This window comes from Lissotriton vulgaris, chromosome 9 (assembly GCF_964263255.1).
Source record: "Lissotriton vulgaris chromosome 9, aLisVul1.2, whole genome shotgun sequence".
NCBI lineage: Eukaryota > Metazoa > Chordata > Amphibia > Caudata > Salamandridae > Lissotriton > Lissotriton vulgaris.
This window is the reverse complement of record NC_141697.1, coordinates 678,149,176-678,171,987: the sequence shown is the minus strand read 5'-3', so window position 1 is coordinate 678,171,987 and position 22,812 is coordinate 678,149,176. Positions and strand designations below refer to the sequence as shown.

At 46.9% G+C, this 22,812-nt stretch overlaps 1 protein-coding gene across 3 annotated transcripts in view; it reads right to left on the bottom strand.

Moving 5' to 3' along the window:
* SYMPK (symplekin scaffold protein) overlaps positions 1 to 22,812 on the bottom strand; it is a 1,074,905-nt gene that overhangs the window by 283,755 nt on the left and 768,338 nt on the right. For all 3 annotated transcript variants that reach the window (XM_086938396.1, XM_086938395.1, XM_086938397.1), the window contains one exon: positions 4,663 to 4,771. In XM_086938396.1, the coding sequence (XP_086794522.1) occupies positions 4,663 to 4,771 (109 nt within the window). The remainder of the gene's footprint in view (positions 1 to 4,662; positions 4,772 to 22,812) is intronic.

The following is a 22,812-nucleotide window of genomic DNA, read 5'->3' as shown; positions in this document are numbered from 1 at the left end:
TGGAAGTCTAATGTTATCATTCAGTTTCCAGGGTCCAGGGCAGACAGGACTAGAGCGAGCGTGAGCATTTTTATTTTCTCCTTTTACAGGAAGAAAAAGAGAGGCTGTAGGTCTAGGAGAGAAAGGCCTTTGTAGTTTTGGGCACCAGAAAACAGTGGTAATAACAACCACAACCTACATCTGGTGTAGGCAACCTCTCATTAGCTTCCTTGGACAAGAGATCAGATACTTTCTGGAGGATCAAGAAGAGATAGTACTTTGTCAGCCTGTTGCAAGTGGGTGGCATGGGTGGAGTTGATTTCACAAAGAGGAGGGAGTAGCTCCTTCGGACAATGTGAAGAACCCAATGGTCTGAGGTTATTGATCTCCAGTGTGGCAGGTGATGGCGTATACTGCCGCCCACTGGGTGCCCACGATGGTAGGAGGGCAAACTAAAGATGTTTGGAGGCTGAGATTACTGGAGGGGGTAATGGGGTGGGGGTCAGGGAGTAGCCCAACCCACATATCCACAGGATCTGTGGGTAGCACGTCATCAGCCATGCAGAGCTTGAAAAGCTTGAGTGCCATGGTGGCTGGGCAAAGACTCAGCTGCAAGCCGCTTCCGTGGCCACAAAAGGAGTGAAAGGTGTACTGGGGTTGGCAAGGGGCCATGGAGAAGCCCAAGGACTGGTCATGGGCCTGCTATAGTTGAAGCGCTCCAGCGCCGAGTCCGCCTCATCTCCGTAGAGACGGGAGCCATCAAAGGGCATGTCCATATGCGACGCTTGGACAACCCCAGAAAAGCCAGTTGTCCTCAGCCAGGCATGGGGACGCAAGGCAACTGATAAAGAAACCGCTCTGCCTAGCGAGTAGATTGTGTCCAGCCCACATTGAATAGTGAACTTGGCTGCTTCTCTCCCATCAGCCATGGCTTGAGAGACTATGGTCTGGACCTTCTCTAGTACCATGTAGAGCACCTATGCAACCGAATCCCATAGTGCATGGGTTTAATGGCCCAATGGCATGCAGTGTTCACGGACCGCAGTGCCAGGCTGGTGGCAGAAAACATTTTCTTTGCTATGGTGTTCAGCTTCTTTGATTCCCTATCTGGTGGAGTGGTCGGGAATGCGACAGGTTTTACGCAGGAGTTGGAAGTTTCGACCACCAAGCCCACCAGGGTAGGGTGTCGAGTGAGGAAATTGGGTCACCGGGGGCAGGGCGGAGCACAGGTGGCAAGCAGTCTTCCTGTTCACAGGAGCCCAGGGGCCGGGTTTGGACCAAGCCCAAAGCAGGAAGTCCATGAGGGCTTCATTGAATGGGATAAGCGGTTCTGAGGGAGTTACTCCCTGCTGAAGCATCTCTGTCAAGACATTAGTCTTAACTGCCTCTGAGGGTAGGCTAAGGTCCAGGAACTTGGCTGCCCTTACCACCATAGTAAAAGAGGTTCCCTCCTCCGTAGACATGATGGATAAATGGAAACACTTGCGAGAGAGGCTGCTCTAACAGATATGCAGACAGGCTGGAACTAGGGACAGAGATGGCAAATTAGTTGTCAAACCAGTTTTCCAGGGGTGTGTAGCACCCTTGGTAGCCACATCTCTGGTTTGGGTTAGGGCTAGTGACCGTAATCTCTCCTGAGGGCATGATCTGATTGAGATTTCTAGCCGCAGATTCCTTACCTTAGAATTATCCCAGGCATCAGACAGGATTTAGATATTTTTCATGAGCTGTATCCCTGCGCACTGGTGGATGGCATTATACATGCCGGAAGTGAGGGAAACGGTGCCTATATATGTGCCACCACAGCTTACGGACTTCAGTTCTTTCCTTTCCGTGCCAGTCAGTGCAGAGCTGAAGAGAGCTACCCACAGTCATTTTCCAACTATCCTTTCTAAACGTTTTGCCTAATTCTTTTTTGAGATCTTCTCCTGGTGTGGTAGGATGTCAACTATGAAAGCCTGCTTAAAGCCCTGCAGCACCTTTCACCAACTCCCACACCTTGTTTGCCTCTGGTGCGTCGAGCACCCCCACCACGCAAAGACCAGAATGAACAGCCCGCCATGCACCCCAAGGCCTTGAGGGAACGCTCCCTCAAGCTCCTTGCTGCTTGGCATTAGATGTCACAACAGTCTCCATCCCAGTCGAGAGGAAGGTCACAGGATCAGTCACGGAGACCAAGATCTTTGTCGCATTCAAAGTTGTCTTTGGCGAAGTCTCACAAGAGAAAGAAAAGCAGTTGAAGACATCTTTGCCCTTTCCCCGTCCGTCAAAGTCAGCTAGAAGCGCTGTTATTCAAGGCCTTGCTCTGCAGTTGAGCCTGCGCCATGGCCAACTCTGCACCTCCCTGAGTTTTTGGAAGCCGGAATGATCCCCCACCCTACTCTCTAAGTTCTAAGAGGCCCTGCACCTCATAATTGGGCGGCCGATCTTGATGGCCCACCTTCAGGACCTGTGGTTTCGGGAAAGTCCCTCACTGGTTCTCTGCCAGCAGTCCTGTCCCCTGCTCCAGGCGGGCCTCTTGGATTTACAGATGGATCCAGACTGGTGTCGGTCATACCACCTCAACCTCCCCAGCGCCGGTCCCTATGCCGAAGCTCCTAGTGGCACCACTGAATTTGGGCTAACACCTGTGTGGCTTCCTGCCAGCGAGAGGTAACGCCTCTTCCTCATGCACACTTCTAATATTTGCTTTCCTGGGAGTTGTTACCATGTCTCTCCGTGAGGGCAGGAGATTGTATGGGAAGACAGTCCTTTTGTGCAACCCTAAACAGGTACTGGATGCCTTGGGCCACTAAAGTGGCAACTTCTAAAGTTGCATTTTACCCACCAGTGACATTAAATTCGATTTAACCATTGAAGTGGATTTAATACTCTGATTTGCTTGATACCTTACAATACCATCTTTAGTAGTCCCAATCAGAGTTTGGCATGGCTGAGGTGTCAAACTGCAACTCTGTCCTCGCCAATGGGGCGACAATCATCTCCACAGTAAAAACGATAATCTAGGGTTTTTTCTGCTCTAACATGTAAAATTAGATTTGTCACCCATTGGTATACAGTGCCTTGACTTAGGGATCGTCAGGCCTACCTTAGTGTGGCATATATATTAAAAAAGGGCAGACTAGGCTTCGTCATTACCTTAAATGACAGTCGATTTACCAGTTTAAAACTGCCCCTTCAGTCAGAAATGGCAGACTGGGAGACATGTTTTTCCTTTGTCGCACCCAGGGGGGCACAAACAGTGCTGCAATCCCTGGGATGACACTAACTTACAGGCCCTAGGTACCCCGATACCATTTTCTAGGAACTCGCAAGTAAGTTAGGCTGTCCTAATTGGGTATAAGCCAATCAATCTCATACCTTTTTACGGTTCAAAGCACATGCATGGATTCCTAATTAGGAGGGCTCAGAGCATTTTAGAACCATTACACCAGAGCCTAGTAGTCAAAATAGAGCAAAAAACTGGGGGTGAAGCCTGCAAAAAGCATGTTTCCTTACACTTTGTTTATGTCTTGGCGTTTAGTCTTAGAGATATAGAGTGTTTGACTTAAATTCTTGATTCTACCATTACGCTATTCTCATTTAATTCACTGCTGGGTTATGTTGCCGATATTACAAGTGGTCTCACGAATTGTGGCACTTGTTCAGTTACTGGCCAAAAGACCTGCTGCTGTTACCTGGAGTTGCCGCCCACTGCCCCGAAAACAGGATTGGGATCGGACTTTTGCAGAGACTTCTGCCTCACTACAGAAGAGACCATCACCTTCTAGGGATATAAAGGGACCACTACGAAATTATCTTGCCTCTATTTTAAATATGTCAAATGATTGATACTGACAAATCCCTCTAGCACGATATGGTCTGACATCTATGATTGGGGAAGGATGACTTATTTTTCATAACTGACATATGGCTTTATTGACAGAACTAATCCGAATCTAGGTTTTACATGGTTTACAGAAACATCTTTTGCTGCTATTTGTAAATAAATCTATGTAATACCATAAGCTTAATGGATCACTAATATATGAATAACTTGTGGTATGTACTATTGAAGTGATTTTTTTCTCAATAAAACATACAATAAAAAAGAAAATATGTATCTTCTTCATTTCTGCATCATGCATTAGACTATCTCTGTGCTTGAGTAAAATGCAACAGACTTTAAAGGGCCAAATTACAGAAATATATCATTTGTGCAAAAAAAGAAAAGTTCAATAAATTTGCACCATATTTCTCGCATATGTAATAGTTAATAGGATAGAGCAAATTATTGATGAGGCAGATTTCATGCTATTTTTGCAGTGTTTACATCAAACAATTGAAAAATGCATTTCCTCCAACTTTCTAAAAGTAAAGAGCTGAGTAAGCTTAAGCAAACATCTATTCGTTTCATTCTTATTACTTAAATAGGAAAAATACTGCAAAATAACGTGCACTATATCATAACAAAAAATATAAATATTTTTATATACCAGTCTAAGTTTTCACTTATCTGTCCCAGATTTTATCTAAATGAAATTCACTAGGGAGATCTCCTTAACATTACCCTACCGGGTCAAGGTCTTAAACTCATCTCACCACCACTACACCTTTGGACTTGTGTCCCACTAGAAAAATATCAATATTGAGAGTTAGTCATGGATGTGCAACCTCTTGGTGAACCAACACTACAAGGCCTACCTCTGTCCGTCAAGATGTGCAGACAGCGAGTCACCAAAGTCTCTGCCCCTTTAGGACAGTTTTCCACTAGCAGCAAAAGCTCGGGGGAGTTCATTCCCATCCCACGAATCTGTAAATAGAAAAGAAGCACAATTGAGCAATGCATCAGAGCTGTCTGTTATGAAAGGCAAGATAAACGTGAGCAATAAATAATGGCATAAAGTAAATACAACATTTTTATAGTCGATAATAGAGAAATCCAGGGAACAAATTCAGAGAAAGAATTAACATCCTAAATCTACACAGATCTTAATGCAGGTAAGTCTCCATTCTTGGAGATAGCTAATTTTGGGTGAAGTAGTTAGAAGAGGGAAAAGGTCTTCAGAATTGATGTTGTAGGCGGTATTGGAGATGAGTGCTTTAGAGAGTTCGTTATGAAGGTGCATACTATTCTTAGAGGACTCAACACAGCAACCAAACACCACCTCTTCATTAAATCTCTTTAGAAAAATTGGCTTTCTAATTCTTTCTGAAGTAATAGTCAGGGAGCAAGAGCTAAAAGATTACTGCACATCTATTTTCTACAGAGGCAGTTCTAAACGACTACTGTGAAGAAAGCACTCAGTATGGCTTATGAAGTCATATGGACCTGCCCTTGTACTATTTTATGGACTGTCCTGTGCATTTTGCTATCAGTTTGCTCAACTTTAATGCAAACTGTATTACAGTTTAACTGAAGTGAGACTTCGGATTCGGATTTTTTTTGTGGGATGCCCAAATTGCACTCTTCTTTGAGAGGTTGACATTCAACCGAGGCTATGAAAGACTAACAGTAGCGGTAGCATAATCTACAGACTGGGATAATCCTCAGCAGTACCACCATGGAGGGCTGATCTAGTAGCTTACTCCATATATAGTCTGTGTCAACTCACATAACGAATATGCTACTTACCAGTATGCATCTGTTCTTGGCATGTAGGGCTGCTGACATTCATATCTGTGCATAGATCGCCGCCTAGTGTTGGGTCCGGATGATTGCACATTCTTGTCCTGGAAGAATCTTCAAAGTATCACAAGATAGGTGGCTCCTACCCTGGACTACAGTGTGCATGGGCATCCTCTCCATCCTCAGATTGTTTTTCGCCATTGTGGCAGAGATGGAGTGTAGTACAGTAAGTGATGACCATGCTAAGAGTAATTCTGAGTGCTGCAGCCGCTACAGGCGCCGGGGAGAAGGGCGGGCGATATGAATGTCCGCAGCCCTACATGCCAAGAACAGATGCATACTGGTAAGTAGCATATTCGGTTCGAAACATGTGGGCTGCTGAATTCATATCTGTGCATAGAATATATAGCAGTCCCTCCATTAGCGGCGGCTGCCTGTGCCAGCTGCAGCACTCTGAAAAAGTGTTTTTAGAACAGCCTGCCCTACAGCTGCATGCTGTTTGGAGTGCACATCTACGCAGTAGTGTTTGGTAAATGTGTGTATGGTAGACCATGTGGCTGCTCTACAGATTTCCTCTAAAGGAATGTTTCCAAGGAAAGCCATGGATGCCCCTAACTTTCGTGTTGAGTGGGCTCTTGCAGGAATCGTTAATGTGCGCTTAGCCTTTTGATAGCAAATTTGTATGCACTTAACGGTCCACCTGGCTATACCTGCTTTTGAAATGGGGTTGCCTTTGTGTTGTGGTGAAAAGGCAACAAACAGTTGTTTTGTCTTTCTGAAGTCTTTTGTCCTATCTATGTAGTACCTTCGAGCTCTTTTGACATCTAGTGTGTGGAGCATTCTCTCAGCTACTGAATCAGGATTCTGGAAGAACACTGGCAGTTCTATAGTCTGATTGATATGGAACTGTGAAACCACCTTAGGGAGAAATTTAGGGTTAGTGCGTAGTACCACCCTGTTGGAGTGAATCTATATGAATGGCTCCTGGATAGTTAGTGCCTGAAGTTCACTAACTCGTCGTAGCGATCTGATTGCTATTAGGAAAGCCACTTTCCACGTTAAGAATTGAATCTCCCATGAGTGCAGAGGCTCAAAAGGTGGGCCCATCAGCCTGGTAAGGACCACATTCAGGTTCCATACAGGTGCTGGTGGGTGTCTGGGAGGAATAACTCGCTTGAGTCCCTCCAGAAAAGTTTTGATGGCAGGCACTCTGAAAAGTGAGAGATGCTGCCTGTTTTGGAGATAAGCTGCTATTGCGGATAAATGTATACGTATAGAAGCGTAGGCTAGATTGCATTTGTATAGATGCAATAGATAACAGATGATGTTGTGAGTAGATGCATCAGCGGATTAATGTTGTTGCTGGCACAATAAATAACAAAACGCTTCCATTTCGCCGCATAACATGCTCTAGTTGTGGGCCTCCTTGCCTCCCTTATGATATCCATACAGTCAGGAGGCAGGTTGAGGTAGCCAAATTCTAAGACCTCTGGAGCCAGATCGCCAGGTTGAGTTGTTGCGGATCTGGATGCTGAATGTCGCCATGGCTCTGCGTCAAAAGCCTGGGTGTGAGGTGCAGCCTTTGATGCGGTACCTAGGAGAGGTATAGAAACGTGGTGTACCATGGTTGGCGTGCCCAGGTTGGCGCAACCAGGATGAGAGTCATCGAGTGTTGCCTCAGTTTGCGTGCCACTAGCGGTATTAGCGGTGCTGGGGGAAAAGCGTACGCAAATATGCCTGACCAGTTCATCCATATCGCATTTCCCTGCGACTGTGGGTGTGGGAATCTGGCGGCAAAGCTTCGGCATTTTGCGGTTTACCTTGTGGCGAACTTGTCTATCTCTGGATGACCCCACTGCTGAAAGTACGGTTGGAGTACTGATGGATGTATCTCCTACTCGTGCATCTGGTGGCTGTGCCTGCTGAGCAGGTCCGCCATCTGATTGTCCTTGCCTGGGAGGTGTTCCGCCATGAGGAAGATGTTCCGCTGAATGGCCCACTTCCACATGCTCTGAGCTAGATGAGACAACTGTGGAGAGTGTGTACCTCCCTGCTTCTGTATGTAGTACATGGCCGTCATGTTGTCCGTCCGGATCAACACTACTTTGTTGCACAAATGTACCTTGAATGCTGTCATTGCCATGAAGATAGCCATCAGTTTCAGAAGGTTGATGTGCATCTTTTTCCGCTGTGCTGTCATAGTCCCTGCACTGTGTAGTGGAGTATATGAGCTCCCCATCCCTGGAGAGATGCGTCCGTCGTCAGTATAATCTGTGGCACAGGCTCATGGAATTGTCGGCCCTTGCAAAGGTTTTGTGGGTTCCACCAATGCAGAGAGTTGTATGCCCGACCGGTCACCAACACTAGGTCTTTCAATTGTCCGCGAGCCTGATTCCAGTGACGTGCTAAGCACTCCTGAAGCGGACGCATGTGTAGTCTCGCGTGCGGGACTATGAAGATGCAGGAGGCCATCATGCCTATCAACTGCATGAACACCTGTGCTGGAAGCGAGTGTTGTGGTTTGAATTTCCGTATCAGCAATTGCATGCTGTTGATCCTCACTGAATTTGGCTGTGCTTTGGCTGCCAAAGTGTCTATTGTCGCACCCAAGTACTGCCGTACGTGGGCGGGCTGAAGGTGGGACTTCGGATAATTCAGTGAGAACCCCAGATTGTGAAGAAGGTGAGTGGTGTGGGACATGTGGGTGGCACATTGCTAGACCGACTGCTTGGATAAGCCAGTCGTCCAGATAAGGGTAGACATGAACGTTCTGTCTCCGTAGGTGTGCAGCCTCTGTCGCCAGGCACTTGGTGAACACCCTGGGTGCAGTTGTTACTCCGAAAGGGAGGACCTTGAACTGATAATGCTGATCCTGAATGGTAAATCTGAGATATTTTCTGTGTGACGGGTGGACCGGTATATGGAAATATGCATCCTTTAGATCTAATGTTGCGAGGAAATCTCCCTGACTGAGTAACGGTAAAACCTGCTGTAATGTGAGCATGTGAAAATGTTCCGACAGGATGTACTAGTTTAGGGGCCTGAGGTCCAGTATGGGTCTGAGGGACCCGTCCTTTTTTGGGATCAAGAAGTACAGCGAGTACACCCCTGTACCTTTTTGTTCCATAGGCACGAGCTGTATGGCTCCTTTTTGCAGCATGCTGGCTACCTCCTGCTGCAATACCTGTATATTCTCTGCGGACATAGGACAGTGTCTTGGGGGTATGTTGGGTGGAGTGGATGTTAACTCCAGAAAATAACCGTACTGGATAAGCTGCCTCACCCACCTGTCTGTTGTGATGGATTTCCAGACTGGCAAGAACTGTTGTAGTCTCCCCCCGACCGGTGTTATATGGTCGGGGGGTAGTGACAAGACGTCACTGTTTGTTAGTGGCGGAGGATCGGGAGTTGTTGTTTCCACGACCTCTGCCCTTGGTGCTGTTTTCACGATAGCCACCTCTATTGTTCTTGTTGTAGGTGGTCTGCGTGCTTCCTTTACTGTATTGTGTCTCCTGGGACACCTGGCCTCTGGAAGCTTCTCTATTGTTGGAGCGACGAAAAGAACCACCCCTGAACTGCTGCGACTGTAGAGCCCCTTTAGACTTTGCAGTCTCTGTGTCCTTCTTAATTTTTTCTAAGGTGTTGTCCACTTCTGGGCCAAATAAGTAATCAGGGTTAACTGGCTGATTGAATATGGTGGTTTGTATCTCAGGCTTGAAGCCGGAGATTCTCAGCCAGGCGTGTCTTCGTAACATAACACTTGTATTAATCGCCCTGGCTGCAGTGTCTGCTGCGTCTAGCGCACACTTAATAGATGCGTTTGATACAAGTTTCCCTTCTTGTATTAGCATCTCTGCTGCCTCCTTATACTCATCTGGCAAGTGTTGTAACAGGGTCTCGAGTGTATCATAAGGAGCCCTGTCATATCTGGCTAAGAGTGCCTGTGTGTTGGAGATTCGCCAGACATTGGCCGCTTGAGCAGCCACCCTTTTTCCTGATGCTTCTAGCACTTTAGATTCCTTGTCAGGGGGAGGAGCATCAACCGTGGTTTGCGAGTTCGCTCTTTTGCGAGCATTGGAAACAACCAGAGAGTCCAACGGCAACTGTTCCTTGATATACGTAGGGTCCACAGGTGCTGGTTTGTATTTTTTTTCAATTTGGGGTTTACCACTCTTGCCCTTGTGGTCTCCTTAAAGATGTCTCCAGCGTGCTTCAGGACACCTTTTAGCATGGGTAGAGTCTTGACAGTTCTCTCTGAGGTTGAGAAGGTGTCAAACAAAAAGTCCTCTTCAATAGGGTCAGCATGGAGCTGGACATCGTGATTTTTTGCTGCCCTCTCAATAAGTGCGTTAAACGCAGCCATGTCTTCTGTAGGTGAGGTTTTAATAGCATAGACATGACTGTCTGGGGCAGTTTGTGGATCCCCTGGGTCAACAGTGTCTGTCCAGGGTTCAGTGTGGTCTTCTGGATCAGTGTCTACAGGATAACTGTAATCCTCATTGTCACCATCCCCTACATCCACATCTGAATGTGTGGGTGAAAGAGGAGCAGGGTCTTGTCCATATGGTTGTAGAGGTTCAAAAAGAAGAGGTGATGTAGCAGAATCCCTCTTTTTCTTCAATGGAATTTTATATGACTCCATAGGCTGTTCTGGGGCGATCTTTCGCTTGAAAATGGAAAGTCTACCAGTCTCAGCGTCGATGAATTGCCTCGACTGATCTTCCTGCAGAGGTTGTCGATGCTTGGTGGCCCCTTCCGTAGTCGTAGGCTTTGGCCCCATGGACACCTTTTTGGCTGCTTTGATGCCCATCTTAGGGGCGAACGCCTTAGGTACCACTGTCGGCGGCAGTGTGAACTTAATCGGCGCAGACGACTTCGGAGGTTTACTGACTGGCTTCGGGGGTGGAGTGCCCTTCGGTCCGACAGCAGTAGCCTTCTCTTTAATGCGTTGCAGCGAGTCCGACACCTGCTTCGAAAAAGAGGCGGATGGTTGTGTTGACTCGACGGGGTCCTTAGAGCCACTGCTAGTTTTGGACTCGAGGTCTTTACTGACCGTTGCTTTGTCGAGTCGACGTTTAGGATCGAGAGGGTTCTGTGTCTCGAGTCCTTTGTTTGTGTCTACGGTCTTCGGCGCCGACTTCTTTGGGCCGATGTCGATGTCCTTGACCTTTTTCTTCGGTGCCCTGGCTTTCGGCTCAACACCCTTTAGCGACCTCCCCGGGTCGATAACACTCTTCTGTTTCGTCGAAGCCGATGGTTCAGAAGCCTTCGATCTGACCAAAGTAATGAGTACTTTCGGTTTTGATTTTGTTACTGGTGCTTTCGGTTTTGTAGTCACCGATGTTTTTGTTTCGATTTTGATCGATCAACCGATGGCTCGTTGGAGGTGTCCGTAGCCGGGCCTAAAGGCGAGGCTGTAGAACCATGCGTAAGATCTTGGGTAAGGCCATGTGGCGATCCCTCGACCTGAGCCTTATAGAGTGTTCCCGACTCGGCCCCCGTACCAACGGTTGGGCCTAGCTCCTCGCTCGAGCTATCTTCTACAGCCCCAAGGGCCTCATCGTCGTCTCCTACCTCGCCGACGACGTCTTCATTCTCGACCATTTCCACATCTGCGTCGTAACTGGAGTCGATCTCTGATGCAGGATCAGACAGGATGTCCTGAACTTCCTGCTCGACTCCATCATCCTCGGCATCGAAGATGTTCACCGGGTCAGGTGCTGTCTGCTGGGCTTCCTTCCGCGCCGCGCGTCGAAGGCGAATTGTCTTCTTGGATCGGAACCGAGAACAAGCCATACAGCTGGCCTCATCGGGAGTCGGAGACAGGCACTTGTTGCACACCGGGTGGACATCGATGTGAGGATACTTGGAGTTGCAAACGGGACATCTCTTGAACGGGCTCCGTTCCATAATGGATCGTCGATAAGGCCTCTGGCATCGACCGGGCCTTTAGTGCTGAATAGCCACGCGGCTCATCTCGACGTCCGGCTCGAAGATAGAGCTGGAACAAGTACTGGGCACCGATCGCAAAAACAATACCGACGATAACTAGAGGCCTTGGCCAAATATAAAGTTTCTATTGATTCCGAACTTGAGTTAACAAATATATATCCGAACCCAATAGCGGAAAAAAACAATCTGAGGATGGAGAGGATGCCCATGCGCACTGTAGTCCAGGGGAGGAGCCACCTATCTCGTGATACTTCGAAGACTCTTCCAGGACAACAATGTGCAATCATCCGGACCAAACACTAGGCGGCGATCTATGCACAGATATGAATTCAGCAGCCCACATGCCTCGAACTCATAATTACCTACATGATTTCTGGACCATGTAGGGGGGACGCCTACATACAAATGTGTGTGCTTCTCATTTGTATCTGCAGTGGTGAATGATGGATTCTGTTGATGTCTACACGTGTGCAATACAGGATGGTAGTTGCTGGATCTTGGAATACCAAAGTCCATCTTGACCATGGTTGCATTCATGTACACATCGCCAGCCCACATCACAAACCTATATCTCTTTATAGGTGTGGGGAGGTAGCCCATCAGCCTGATGTAGCTGCAATTCCCATACCAAACTGCAATATACCCCTCCTCCTACTCAGCTTGCAATCTGCATTTCTGTGGAAAATGTTACCCGAGCCAAATCGATCTAATAAGGGACACGAGTGCTGCATGACCTAGACATGTGATGATTATGCCAGGAACATGCCCTACTAGTAAGAGTTAAGTCCAATAATCTCTAACTACCCTGGGACTTCAAGTAAAGCTCGGACAACAACATTCCTTATCTTTAGTCTGGCTCTTCATTTTTAGTTGTCTTACTGATGTGCTCAAGCATAAGGGAGAGAGAGCTGCAAAAACACGACTTTGTGTACTATTTAATGTGAATGAAGGAATAGCCAATGCACATCTGCAGCCCTAGGCAGTGACACTTAAGTCAGTACACCTAGTCTCTGAAAAACGTACCTATCTTTGGAAATATATTTCCTGATGAAAACGTTTTTTTTCCCAGCAGACTTGAAAGCCACTGAAGTAATTGTCAAGCAACAGATTAGATCCAGAAACAGTCATATCAGCAAATAGACGTTATGAGATTCCACATCAACATTGGTCGCAGAGCTGTCAGGACATTAACAGATGAGATGACATGGCTCCAATAAAGATATTGTCGGGTCCTGAGGAGTAGGAAACTCCTGATGGACAATAAGGATTATGTTACTTACCCTATAAGAATCTGTTCTTTGCATGTAGTGTTGTAGATTTACATGCAGTGCATAAGTCCACCATCTAGTGTTGGGCTCGGATGATTACAAGTTGTTTTTGTTCCAAGAGGTTTACTTCGGGTCATGAGGCTGTGTGACTCCTCTTTAGAATACAGTGCATGATCATCAACTCCATCTTCAGAATGTTTTGCCGTGGTTAGGTGAGAATGGAAGAATGCGGTGTATGTAAGCATTGAGATGGCCATATGTTAGTTTGAAATAAAATATATTAACTGCAACCTACACAAGAATATGGGAAGGATGGATGGCGCTTGTGAATCTAGAGCTCTACATGCCAGGAACAGATGCTTACAGGGTAACTAACAATCTGCTCAGGGCATGTGTGCTGTAGATAACACATGCTTTGCACAGACAGTAAAGCAGCCCCCCTCCCATAGGTAGTGCTTAACTTGTGGGGGTTGCAGTTGGAATTGGCTTTTTGGCGTGATAATACATCCACACAATAATGTTTTGTGAAGGTGTGTGGAGTAGACCATGTTGCTACTTTGCAAATATCAGCAATAGGAATGTTTCCTAAAAAATCCATACACCTCCAATGTTTCTAGGGGGGCGTGCTTTTGGTTGAACAGGTAAAAGTTGTTTAGTCTTCGTATCAGCATGCCTATGAATTTACCTATCCATTTTGATTAAGAAATCGCTTTTCCTAAATGAGGAGTTGCAAAGGCAATAAACAATTGTTTCGTTTTTCTAAATGATCGAGTCCTGTCAGAGTAATCAATTAATGTATTTTTTACATCGAAAGTGTGTAATGACTATTTTGCAACTGTGTCTGGTTGTGGGAAAAGCACATACAAAACAATGGACTGATTAATATGGAAACTGGAAACTACTTTTCATAGGAATTTAGGGTTAGTTCTAACCTCTACCCTTTCCCTAAGTAGTTGAAAGAAAGGCTCTTCTAGGATTAATGCCTGAATTTCACCTACTCTACTAAGCAGCCCCCCAGGATATACCGGCATGGATTAGAAAATTTAGCGGCACAAAAATTGAAATTTAGCGGCATTTTTGCAGCACTTTATTTTACAAATAATCATTCATTTTCAGCCTGAAATCAATGGAAACTGTTTTAGCAGAGTATTCCACTTTGAAATAGGCCTGTTTAAAGTGTCTGCAGCTCTACAGAAGCACAGCTCCAGTCCTAACATTGTGGGAGGGAGCTGTATTTCTCCCTGGGATGTTCTAGTGCCCATGTATGCACCCCTGCAGGGGTAACAAGCGCTATATAATTGCAAACCTTTTTCCCCTTTTTTATCCCTCCGCTATCCTTCTGAATCCAAATAACTAACTAACCTATCCACCACTCAAATTATTTTCATATTTCACTATACTAATTCAACACCAATCCTTCTCGGGTTCCAGAGTAGCATGCTACGTGCCAAAAAAGTGCTTTGACGCCTCGTCAGGGGTAGTAAGTGCTATATAAATGCAATTACAATACTATGAACTCCCTTGCGTAAGGTTTTGGGAGACAGTGCACCCTGGCAACCCATTAAGGGGAACACTATGTAACTTTTTCTGTAGGATAGGGCAGTTTTTTTGCCGCTCTGACACAAAAACTGATCCTTGTGCTCCGGGGTGTGGGTAGAAAGCCAATGTCTGCATTCCTGCAGTGGATCCAGAGCGCAGGGAGTCTGCATTCCACCAAGCCCCATAAGTCATCAAGCCATTCCTAATTAGCCCCATCACCTTATGGAAAGTGTCATTTCTGTCTGGGTGGTGTCGCATCTGGGGGGATTGGCAAGGGATTTAAAAACCTGTGCTGTCCCCGAGATAATCCTCTTTTGTCCTCTTCAACTCTGGATCAGAAAAAAACCAAAAAGGTAGAGGCCACGCAGGTCTCCACTTATGACTCCGCTTGATGTTATCAAGTGACTGTATGTTCTGTGTGCACAAGGGTGACTCTCCTTATAACCGGAGGCAGGGCACTTTCTTTTTTTATCAGATACTGACTTTTATAGCTGATCTCAGTAGAATTCTTTAGAGTAGGGGAACAATTTCCTGAATTACAGGATCAATTAGTAGACCGTTTGGCTGGAGTGTGTTGTGTTGGGGGGGGGGGGTTTGAGTTGCCCGTGACCTACTCACCGTGCGGCAGTAATTGTGTAAAAAGAGATAATTTTTGTGCCGCAAAACACCTTCATTTAAAATTTCTTTACAATATCCATGAAGGTTTGACCTAGGCACAGGGACTGGTCGGTGAGGTGGGTGTTGAATTGCCTTTCAGCTCTACTCTGTATTCAACTGCAGGTTTATATGCTTTTCTGAGTATATATTATGGAAATGTTTCCTGGTAGTGAGAATCTGACCTGTGGGGGAGGAGGGGTGTAAATATTGTACATTGGTGAAATGCTATGTCATCATTATGTGCATCGTCACGATATGTAATGTGTTTTTCAGTGTACACATTTGCATACAATCTGCACCATTCATAAACCTGCGACTTTATAAGTTTGGAAGTCAATCTGAGCTACAGTCTACTGTTGAATACGGCAAACTTGTCAAGTGTACTTCTTTCTTAATGCACAAGTTACTACTTGTGTAACGATATATCTGTAAGAGACATTAGTTAGTGATAGATTCCTTACCTTAGAATATCCCCAGGCGTCAGGCTGGATCCGGAAATTTTTGCGTAGCAATACCCCTGCGCGTTGGTAGGCGTCGTCCACGGCTCCGCGTCCGTAGCGCCGGAATGACGTCGTCGGAGTACTTAGACGCCGCCCATGCGCGCTGACGTCAGTTCTGATGCTTTTCCGCGCCAGATACGCAGAGCCATGATAGAACCAACACTGGTGCCATGAAACTAGGGCCCTGAAAGGGGATGACCTTATCCCTAGATATCGGTTCGCAGAACGGGGAGAATGGGCGGGTCGGTAAGGAATCTATCACTAACTAATGTCTCTTACAGATATATTGTTACACAATTAGTAACTTGTGCATCTGAAAGAGACACGTTAGTGATAGATTCCTTACCTTAGAATAGATACCCCAGCAATAACAACCCCGGTGGTGGGTCTGCGAACCAATAATCACATCAGAAAGTCCTGGAGGACGGAACGACCAAAGAAGCCATCCCTCCAGACTTGACTGTCCAGGCAGTAGTGTCTTGCAAACGAGTGCAGCGAGGCCCACGTAGCTGCCTGGCAAATGTCCTGCAAGGGCACTCCTCGGCCCAGGGCAGTCGTACTCGCCGTGGCCCGAGTAGTATGAGCCTGCAATCCAGCAGGGGGCTCCTTTTTGGCCATGGAGTAACATGCCTGGATGCACAAGATGATCCACCGCGAGATGGTCCTCTTGTGCACCGCTTTTCCCTTCTTAGCGCCCACGTAACCAACAAAGAGTTGGTCATCCACCCGGAACTGGCGTGTGCGATCCAGATAGTAAGAGAGCGCACGTTTTGGGTCCAGATGGTGGAGCCTCTCTTCCTCTTTCGAGGGATGCGGAGGCGGAAAGAAGGTGGGCAAGGTAATGGACTGCCCGATGTGGAAGGCCGTGACAACCTTGGGCAGGAAAGAGGGTCTCATCCGCAACACAACCTTGTCCGGATGGACAGAGAGGAAAGGAGGTGTAGAAGAAAGAGCCTGGAGCTCACTCACCCTCCTGGCAGAGGTGATAGCCACCAGGAAAGCAGTCTTCAAAGTAAGAAGACGGAGAGGATAGTTATGGAGCGGCTCAAAGGGAGCACACATTAGGTAAGTAAGTACAAGATTTAAGTCCCACTGGGGCATCACGATTTGAACAGGAGGGAACATGTGTGTGATGCCCTTCAGAAACCTATTTACACTGGGGGACTTGAATAAGGAAGGCTAATCAGGGAGCCGTAAGAAGGCGAAAAGGGCAGAAAGGTACCCCTTGAGAGTGCCCAGAGCAATGCCCTGCAGGGCAAGAGAAAGAAGAAAGAGGAGAACCTCAGAAAGGGGTGCATAGAGTGGGTCCACAGCCTTTGCTGTGCACCATGCCATAAATCTGTTCCACCTGCAGGCGTATACCGACTTTGTGGAGGGACGCCTGGCTGCCAGAATGATATCACAGACTTCGGGAGGCAAGTCAAATGGCCTCAACTGCCGCCGCTCAATCTCCAAGCTTGTAGGTGGAGACTGGGCAGGTTCGGGTGCAGAACCGTCCCCTGCTGCTGCGACAGAAGGTCCTCCCGAAGAGGCAGACGAATCGGGGGATCGACTGACATGCTGAGTAGCTCGGGTTACCAGTATCTTCGTGCCCAGTCCGGAGCCACAAGAATAACCTGGGCACGGTCGCGCCTGATCTTCTTCAGCATTCTTGGCAGAAGTGGTATAGGCGGAAAGGCGTACAATAGATCGCATTTCCACTCGCGACGAAAAGCGTCTCAGAGCGAGTGCCGCTTTGGAAATTCCAACGCGCAGAACTGATGACATTGCACGTTCTCTTCTGTGGCGAATAGATCTAACCAAGGCTCTCCCCATTGCTGAAAGAGGCCTTGCGCAACGTCCGAGTGCAGACGCCATTCATGATCCATCATGCACCGATGGCTGAGTTTGTCCGCCCTGGCATTCAGAGCCTGCCAGGTGTTGATGTTCCAGCCACTGCCAGAGGCGCAGAGCCTCCTGGCATACGGTCCACGACCCCACCCGCCCTGTTTGTTGCAGTACCACATGGCAGTGGTGTTGTCCGTGAACACCTGCACTACACTCCCTCGGACAGAGGGGAGGAATGCCTTCAGTGCTAGTTGGATCGCCCGCAGCTCCGAAAGGTTGATATGGAGCCGGGACTCCGCCGGAGACCAGAGGCCTCTGATCTCCGCCTCTCCCATGTGGCCTCCCCAGCCCAGGACGGACGCGTCCGTCACAACTACGTGTTCCGGGTGAGGTAGGGAGAGGGATCTGCCATTGACCCATTCGCGGTCCGTGAGCCACCAATGCAGCTGTTTCGCAGTGCCCTCAGAGATCAAGACATGATCGGACAAGTTGCCCTGATGCTGGGCCCACTGAAACTTCAGGTCCCACTTCAGAGCCTGCATCCGCCACCGTGCGTGATGCACCAGAAGGATGCAGAAGGCCGTCAGCCCCAGAAGCCGCTGCATCAACCTGACCGAGACTCGGGATAAAGGCTGAAAGATTGGAATCAGAGCCTGTATATCCCGAACCCGCTGTGCGGGTTGGTAAACCCGAAACTGCGCAGAGTCGAGAACCGCTCCGATGAAGAGGAGCTTCTGAGAGGGGCACAGGTGCGACTTCGGCACGTTGATGGAGAACCCCAGCAAGTGCAGGAGGTCGGCCGTAGTCTGGAGGTGGCTGACGACTGTCTGGGGCGAACCCACCTTCAACAACCAGTCGTCGAGGTAGGGGAAGACTGACACCCCTAACCTGCGCAGATGAGCTGCGACCACCGCCATCACCTTCGTGAATAACCATGGGGCAGGAGATTATGTGTTTCTAAAACCCGCTCCCACACCAAGCATACCGTGTGATCGTGAGCAAATAGTAGGGGGGTACTGCGGGAGGCTGCGTCCAAGCTTTCGCGATTAGAGAGACCTGTGCGAGCGGCTGGACGCCACTATAGAAACGCGCATGTTGTTCAGTGGCACAGCCAGCCAGTGTATGTTAGGAAAGACCCCTTCTATTCAGACCTGGTACCTATCCTCTGACGTTTTACACAGTCCACCTTCCTCTCAGCAGTTCCTGCGCTGCCTCTTAGCCGTTCATACCACTCTCACCACACTGAAAAGCCTGCACCTTCCCAGCCCATCACTGTTCTATTTAAACACCCTCTAACTTTTCTAAATTTCGCGGGTAGTTTTGTAAAAATCGCTGCATTTTTACAAAACTGCCGATTTTGCGGTTTGTTTGCAAATCGCGAAATCCTGGAGAGTCTGACTAAGAGAAGTAATAGCTTATGGTGACTGCTCCCCGTAGGAAGGTGATCCAGTTGAACCACATATAAAACAATGCTTTCCCTGTGTCCTTCCAGTTGTTCAGGATTGTCTTGATCGCTGCGGTAAGTAAGAGATCGATCAGTTCTTTGTCCCCCTTGGATTCTATTGCTGGTGACATGAAATCTGTGGCTAGAGTTTGGAAGTCCAGCTGTATTGAGAGGCCTAGGGCGTTGTTTATGAAGTCGCTTATTCTACTCCAAAACTTCTTGATTTTCAGGCAGAGGAAGATTAGGTGTGCCAGGTCCCCTTTATGCTTGTTGCAGTTCCACCACACATCACTGTCTCTTATTCCTATTGCGGCTATTTTTTTTGACAACTGCCTTTCCCCCCTGGGGGACCGTGACTCTATACCTGTATACTGTACCTTGTAAATACCTCAATAAAAGTATTGAAATAAAAAAAAGGCAAGTTTCCATGAAAGATATTGCAACTGACATGAATGTAATGGTTCGAAAGGAGGGCCCATTAATCTTATTAGGAGAATGTTTGAATTCTATGAAGTCCCTTCATTAAAGGTTTTATAACAGGAATTTTAAGCACTGATATGTGTTATCAATTTTGGAGACAAACTGCAATAGCAGCAAGATGTAATCTTATAGACGTAAATGCTAACCCTGTGGTTTGTAAATGCAATAGTATAAGTGTTTTTACCTTTGCTTGTGGGATTAAGGAATATGCTACTTACCAGTATGCATCTGTTCTTGGCATAGAGGGCTGCAGAGTGGTACATTATGAATAGATCGCCATCTGGTGTTGGGCTCGGATGATTGCACTTTGTTTTTCCCTTGGAGAGTCTTTTGTCTCTTGGTGACTCCTCCCTTGGTTGGTAGTGCGCATGGGCATCGGCTCCATCCTTAGATTGTTTTGCCATAGTAGGGTTAGATGGAGTAGTATAGTAGAATACAGATAAGAGTGCCCATGTAAGTGTATCTAAATAAGATAATGTTGGAACAGACACAGGTTTCCGGGGAGGCTGGGAGGGCATGTACCACTCTGCAGCCCTCTATGCCAAGAACAGATGCATACTGGTAAGTAGCATATTCAGTTCGAGGCATATGGGCTGCAGATGGTACATTATGAATAGACTATATAGCAGTTCTCTCCCTAGCGGTGGTCGCCCGTGTCTGTTGCAACTGTCTGAAACAATGTTTTTAATACTGCTTGTCCCACTCTAGCTTGTTGTGTTGTGTGCACATCTACACAATAGTGTTTTGTGAAGGTGTGCGTTGTAACCCAGGTAGCCGCTTTGCATATGTCATCTAGTGGAATGTTTCCCAGAAATGCCATAGATGCTCCTAGTTTACGTGTAGAGTGAGCTCTAGGAGGAACAGTTAATGTTCTCTTTGCCTTTAAGTAGCATATTTGAATGCATTTTACAATCCATCTGGCAATGTCCGCTTTGGAGATGGGATTGCCTTTATGTGTGGGAGAAAACGCAACAAATAGCGGTTTTGTCTTTCTGAAAGTTTGTGTTCTTTCTATGTAGTACAATATGGCCCTTCTAACATCCAGTGTATGTAGGGCTCTTTCAGCTACTGTTTGTGGTTTTGGAAAGAAAACCGGTAATTCCACTGACTGACTGATGTGGAATGCTGAAATAACCTTCGGTAAGAATTTTGGGTTTGTTCTAAGAACCACTTTATTTTGGTGTAGCTGCATAAATGGTTCTTGAATCGTAAAAGCCTGCAGTTCACTTACTCTTCTAAGTGACGTGATAGCTATGAGGAAGGCTACCTTCCATGTGAGGAATTGTATTTCACACCTATGCATAGGTTCAAATGGTGGCCCCATTAGTCTGGTAAGCACTATGTTGAGATTCCAGACTGGGGAAGGTGGTCTTCTTGGTGGAATGACTCTTTTGAGTCCTTCCATGAAAGCTTTAATTGCTGGTACTTTGAACAATGACAGATGTTGTCTGTTTTGTAGGTATGCTGCTATGGCTGCTAGATGAACTCTGATAGAGGTATATGCTAGGTTACATTGCTGTAAGTGTAACAAATAGCAAATGATTTGTTTAGTAGATGCGTCCAGAGGGTTGATGTGCTTACTGTTACAGTGTATAGCAAACCTCTTCCATTTTGCTGCATAGCATGCTCTGGTGGTAGGACGTCTTGCTTGTTTAATGATTTCCATGCATTCTGGTGGTAAATCTAAGTACCCAAACTCTATGACTTCAGGAGCCAGATCGCTAGGTTCAGTTGTTTGGGATCTGGGTGCATTATTTCTCCATGGTTCTGTGTAAGATGCATGGGTAATAACCTTAGCTTTTGATGTGGTACTTGTGAGAGTTGTAGCAGCGTGGTGAACCACAGCTGTCTTGCCCACGTGGGTGCCACTAGTATCATTGTCATTGAATGTTGCTGCAGCTTCCGAACTAGTAATGGAATTAGTGGTAGAGGAGGGAACGCGTACGCAAATCTGTTGGACCAATTTATCCACAGTGCATTGCCCTGGGACCTTTGGTGTGGGTACCTGGATGCGAATTCTTTGCATTTTGCGTTCTGATGATTGGCAAACAGATCTATCTCTGGTTGCCCCCATTTTTTGAAGAATGGCTGTAGTATTTGGTCGTGCAGCTCCCATTCGTGCACTTGTTCTGACTGTCTGCTTAGGATGTCTGCTATTTGGTTTTGAACTCCTGGTAGGTGTTCCGCTAACAGGTAGATCTTTTGAGGAATGGCCCATCTCCATATGTCCTGTGCTAGTCTGGACAGTTGGAGAGAGTGTGTCCCCCCCTGTTTTTGAATATAATACATTGCAGTCATGTTGTCTGTTCTGATCAGGACTGCTTTGCCGGTTATTTGCATTTGGAAGGCTTTTAGTGCTAGAAATATTGCTAATAGCTCTAGGTAGTTGATGTGCAGTTTCTTTTGCTGCACACTCCACTTCCCCTGTACTGTGTATCTGTCCATATGCGCTCCCCATCCGAAGAGCGATGCGTCCGCTGTTATTATTACTTGTGGAATTGGCTCTAGGAACGACCGTCCCTTGGAAATGTTTTCTGTGTTCCACCACTTCAGAGAGCGATACGTCCGGTCGTCCACCAACACCAGATCTGTAATCTGCCCTTGAGCCTGATTCCACTGTGTCGCTAGACACTCTTGTAGTGGGCGCATTTGTAGTCTGGCATGTGGTATTAGCAGTATGCAGGAGGACATCATGCCTAATAGTTGCATAAACACTCGTGCTGGTAGTGAGTGTTGTGGTTGAAATCTTTGTATTAACCCGACCATTGTCTGTACTCTGATTGGGTTGGGGTATGCTATTGCCTTCTCTGTGTCTACTGTAGCCCCCAGGTATTGCTGAATCTGGTTTGGTTGCAGGTGTGATTTTTTGTAGTTCACCGTGAACCCTAGGTGGTGCAGCAATTGAATTGTCTTCTGTGTGTTGTGAAGACATTCTTCCTTTGACTTGGCCTTTATTAGCCAATCGTCCAAGTATGGGAAGACATGTATTTGTTGTCTTCTTAGGTGTGCTGCCACCACAGCTAGGCATTTTGTGAAAACTCTCGGTGCTGTTGTGACACCGAATGGAAGGACTTTGAACTGATAGTGTTGTCCTTCTAACACAAACCTTAGGTATTTTCTGTGGGCTTTGTGAATTGGGATATGAAAGTAAGCGTCTTTTAGATCCAGTGTAGAAAGAAAGTCCCCTTTCTTCAGTAAAGGGAGTACTTGTTGGAGCGTGACCATGTGGAAGTGCTCCGAATTTATGTAAGCATTGAGAGGTCTGAGGTCTAATATTGGTCTTAGGGACCCGTCCTTTTTGGGGATCAGGAAGTATAGAGAGTACACTCCTGTGCCCTGTTGATCTTTTGGGACCTTCTCTATTGCATGCTTTTGTAGAAGTGCTAGCACTTCTTCTCTTAACAATGTCAGATGATCCTGACTCATTGGACGCTGTTTGGGGGGGATGTTTGGCGGGGTATCTGAGTTCTAGGCAATAACCATGTTGGATAATTTGTCTCACCCACTTGTCTGACGTGATGTTTTCCCAGACAGGTAGGAACTGTGATAGACGTCCCC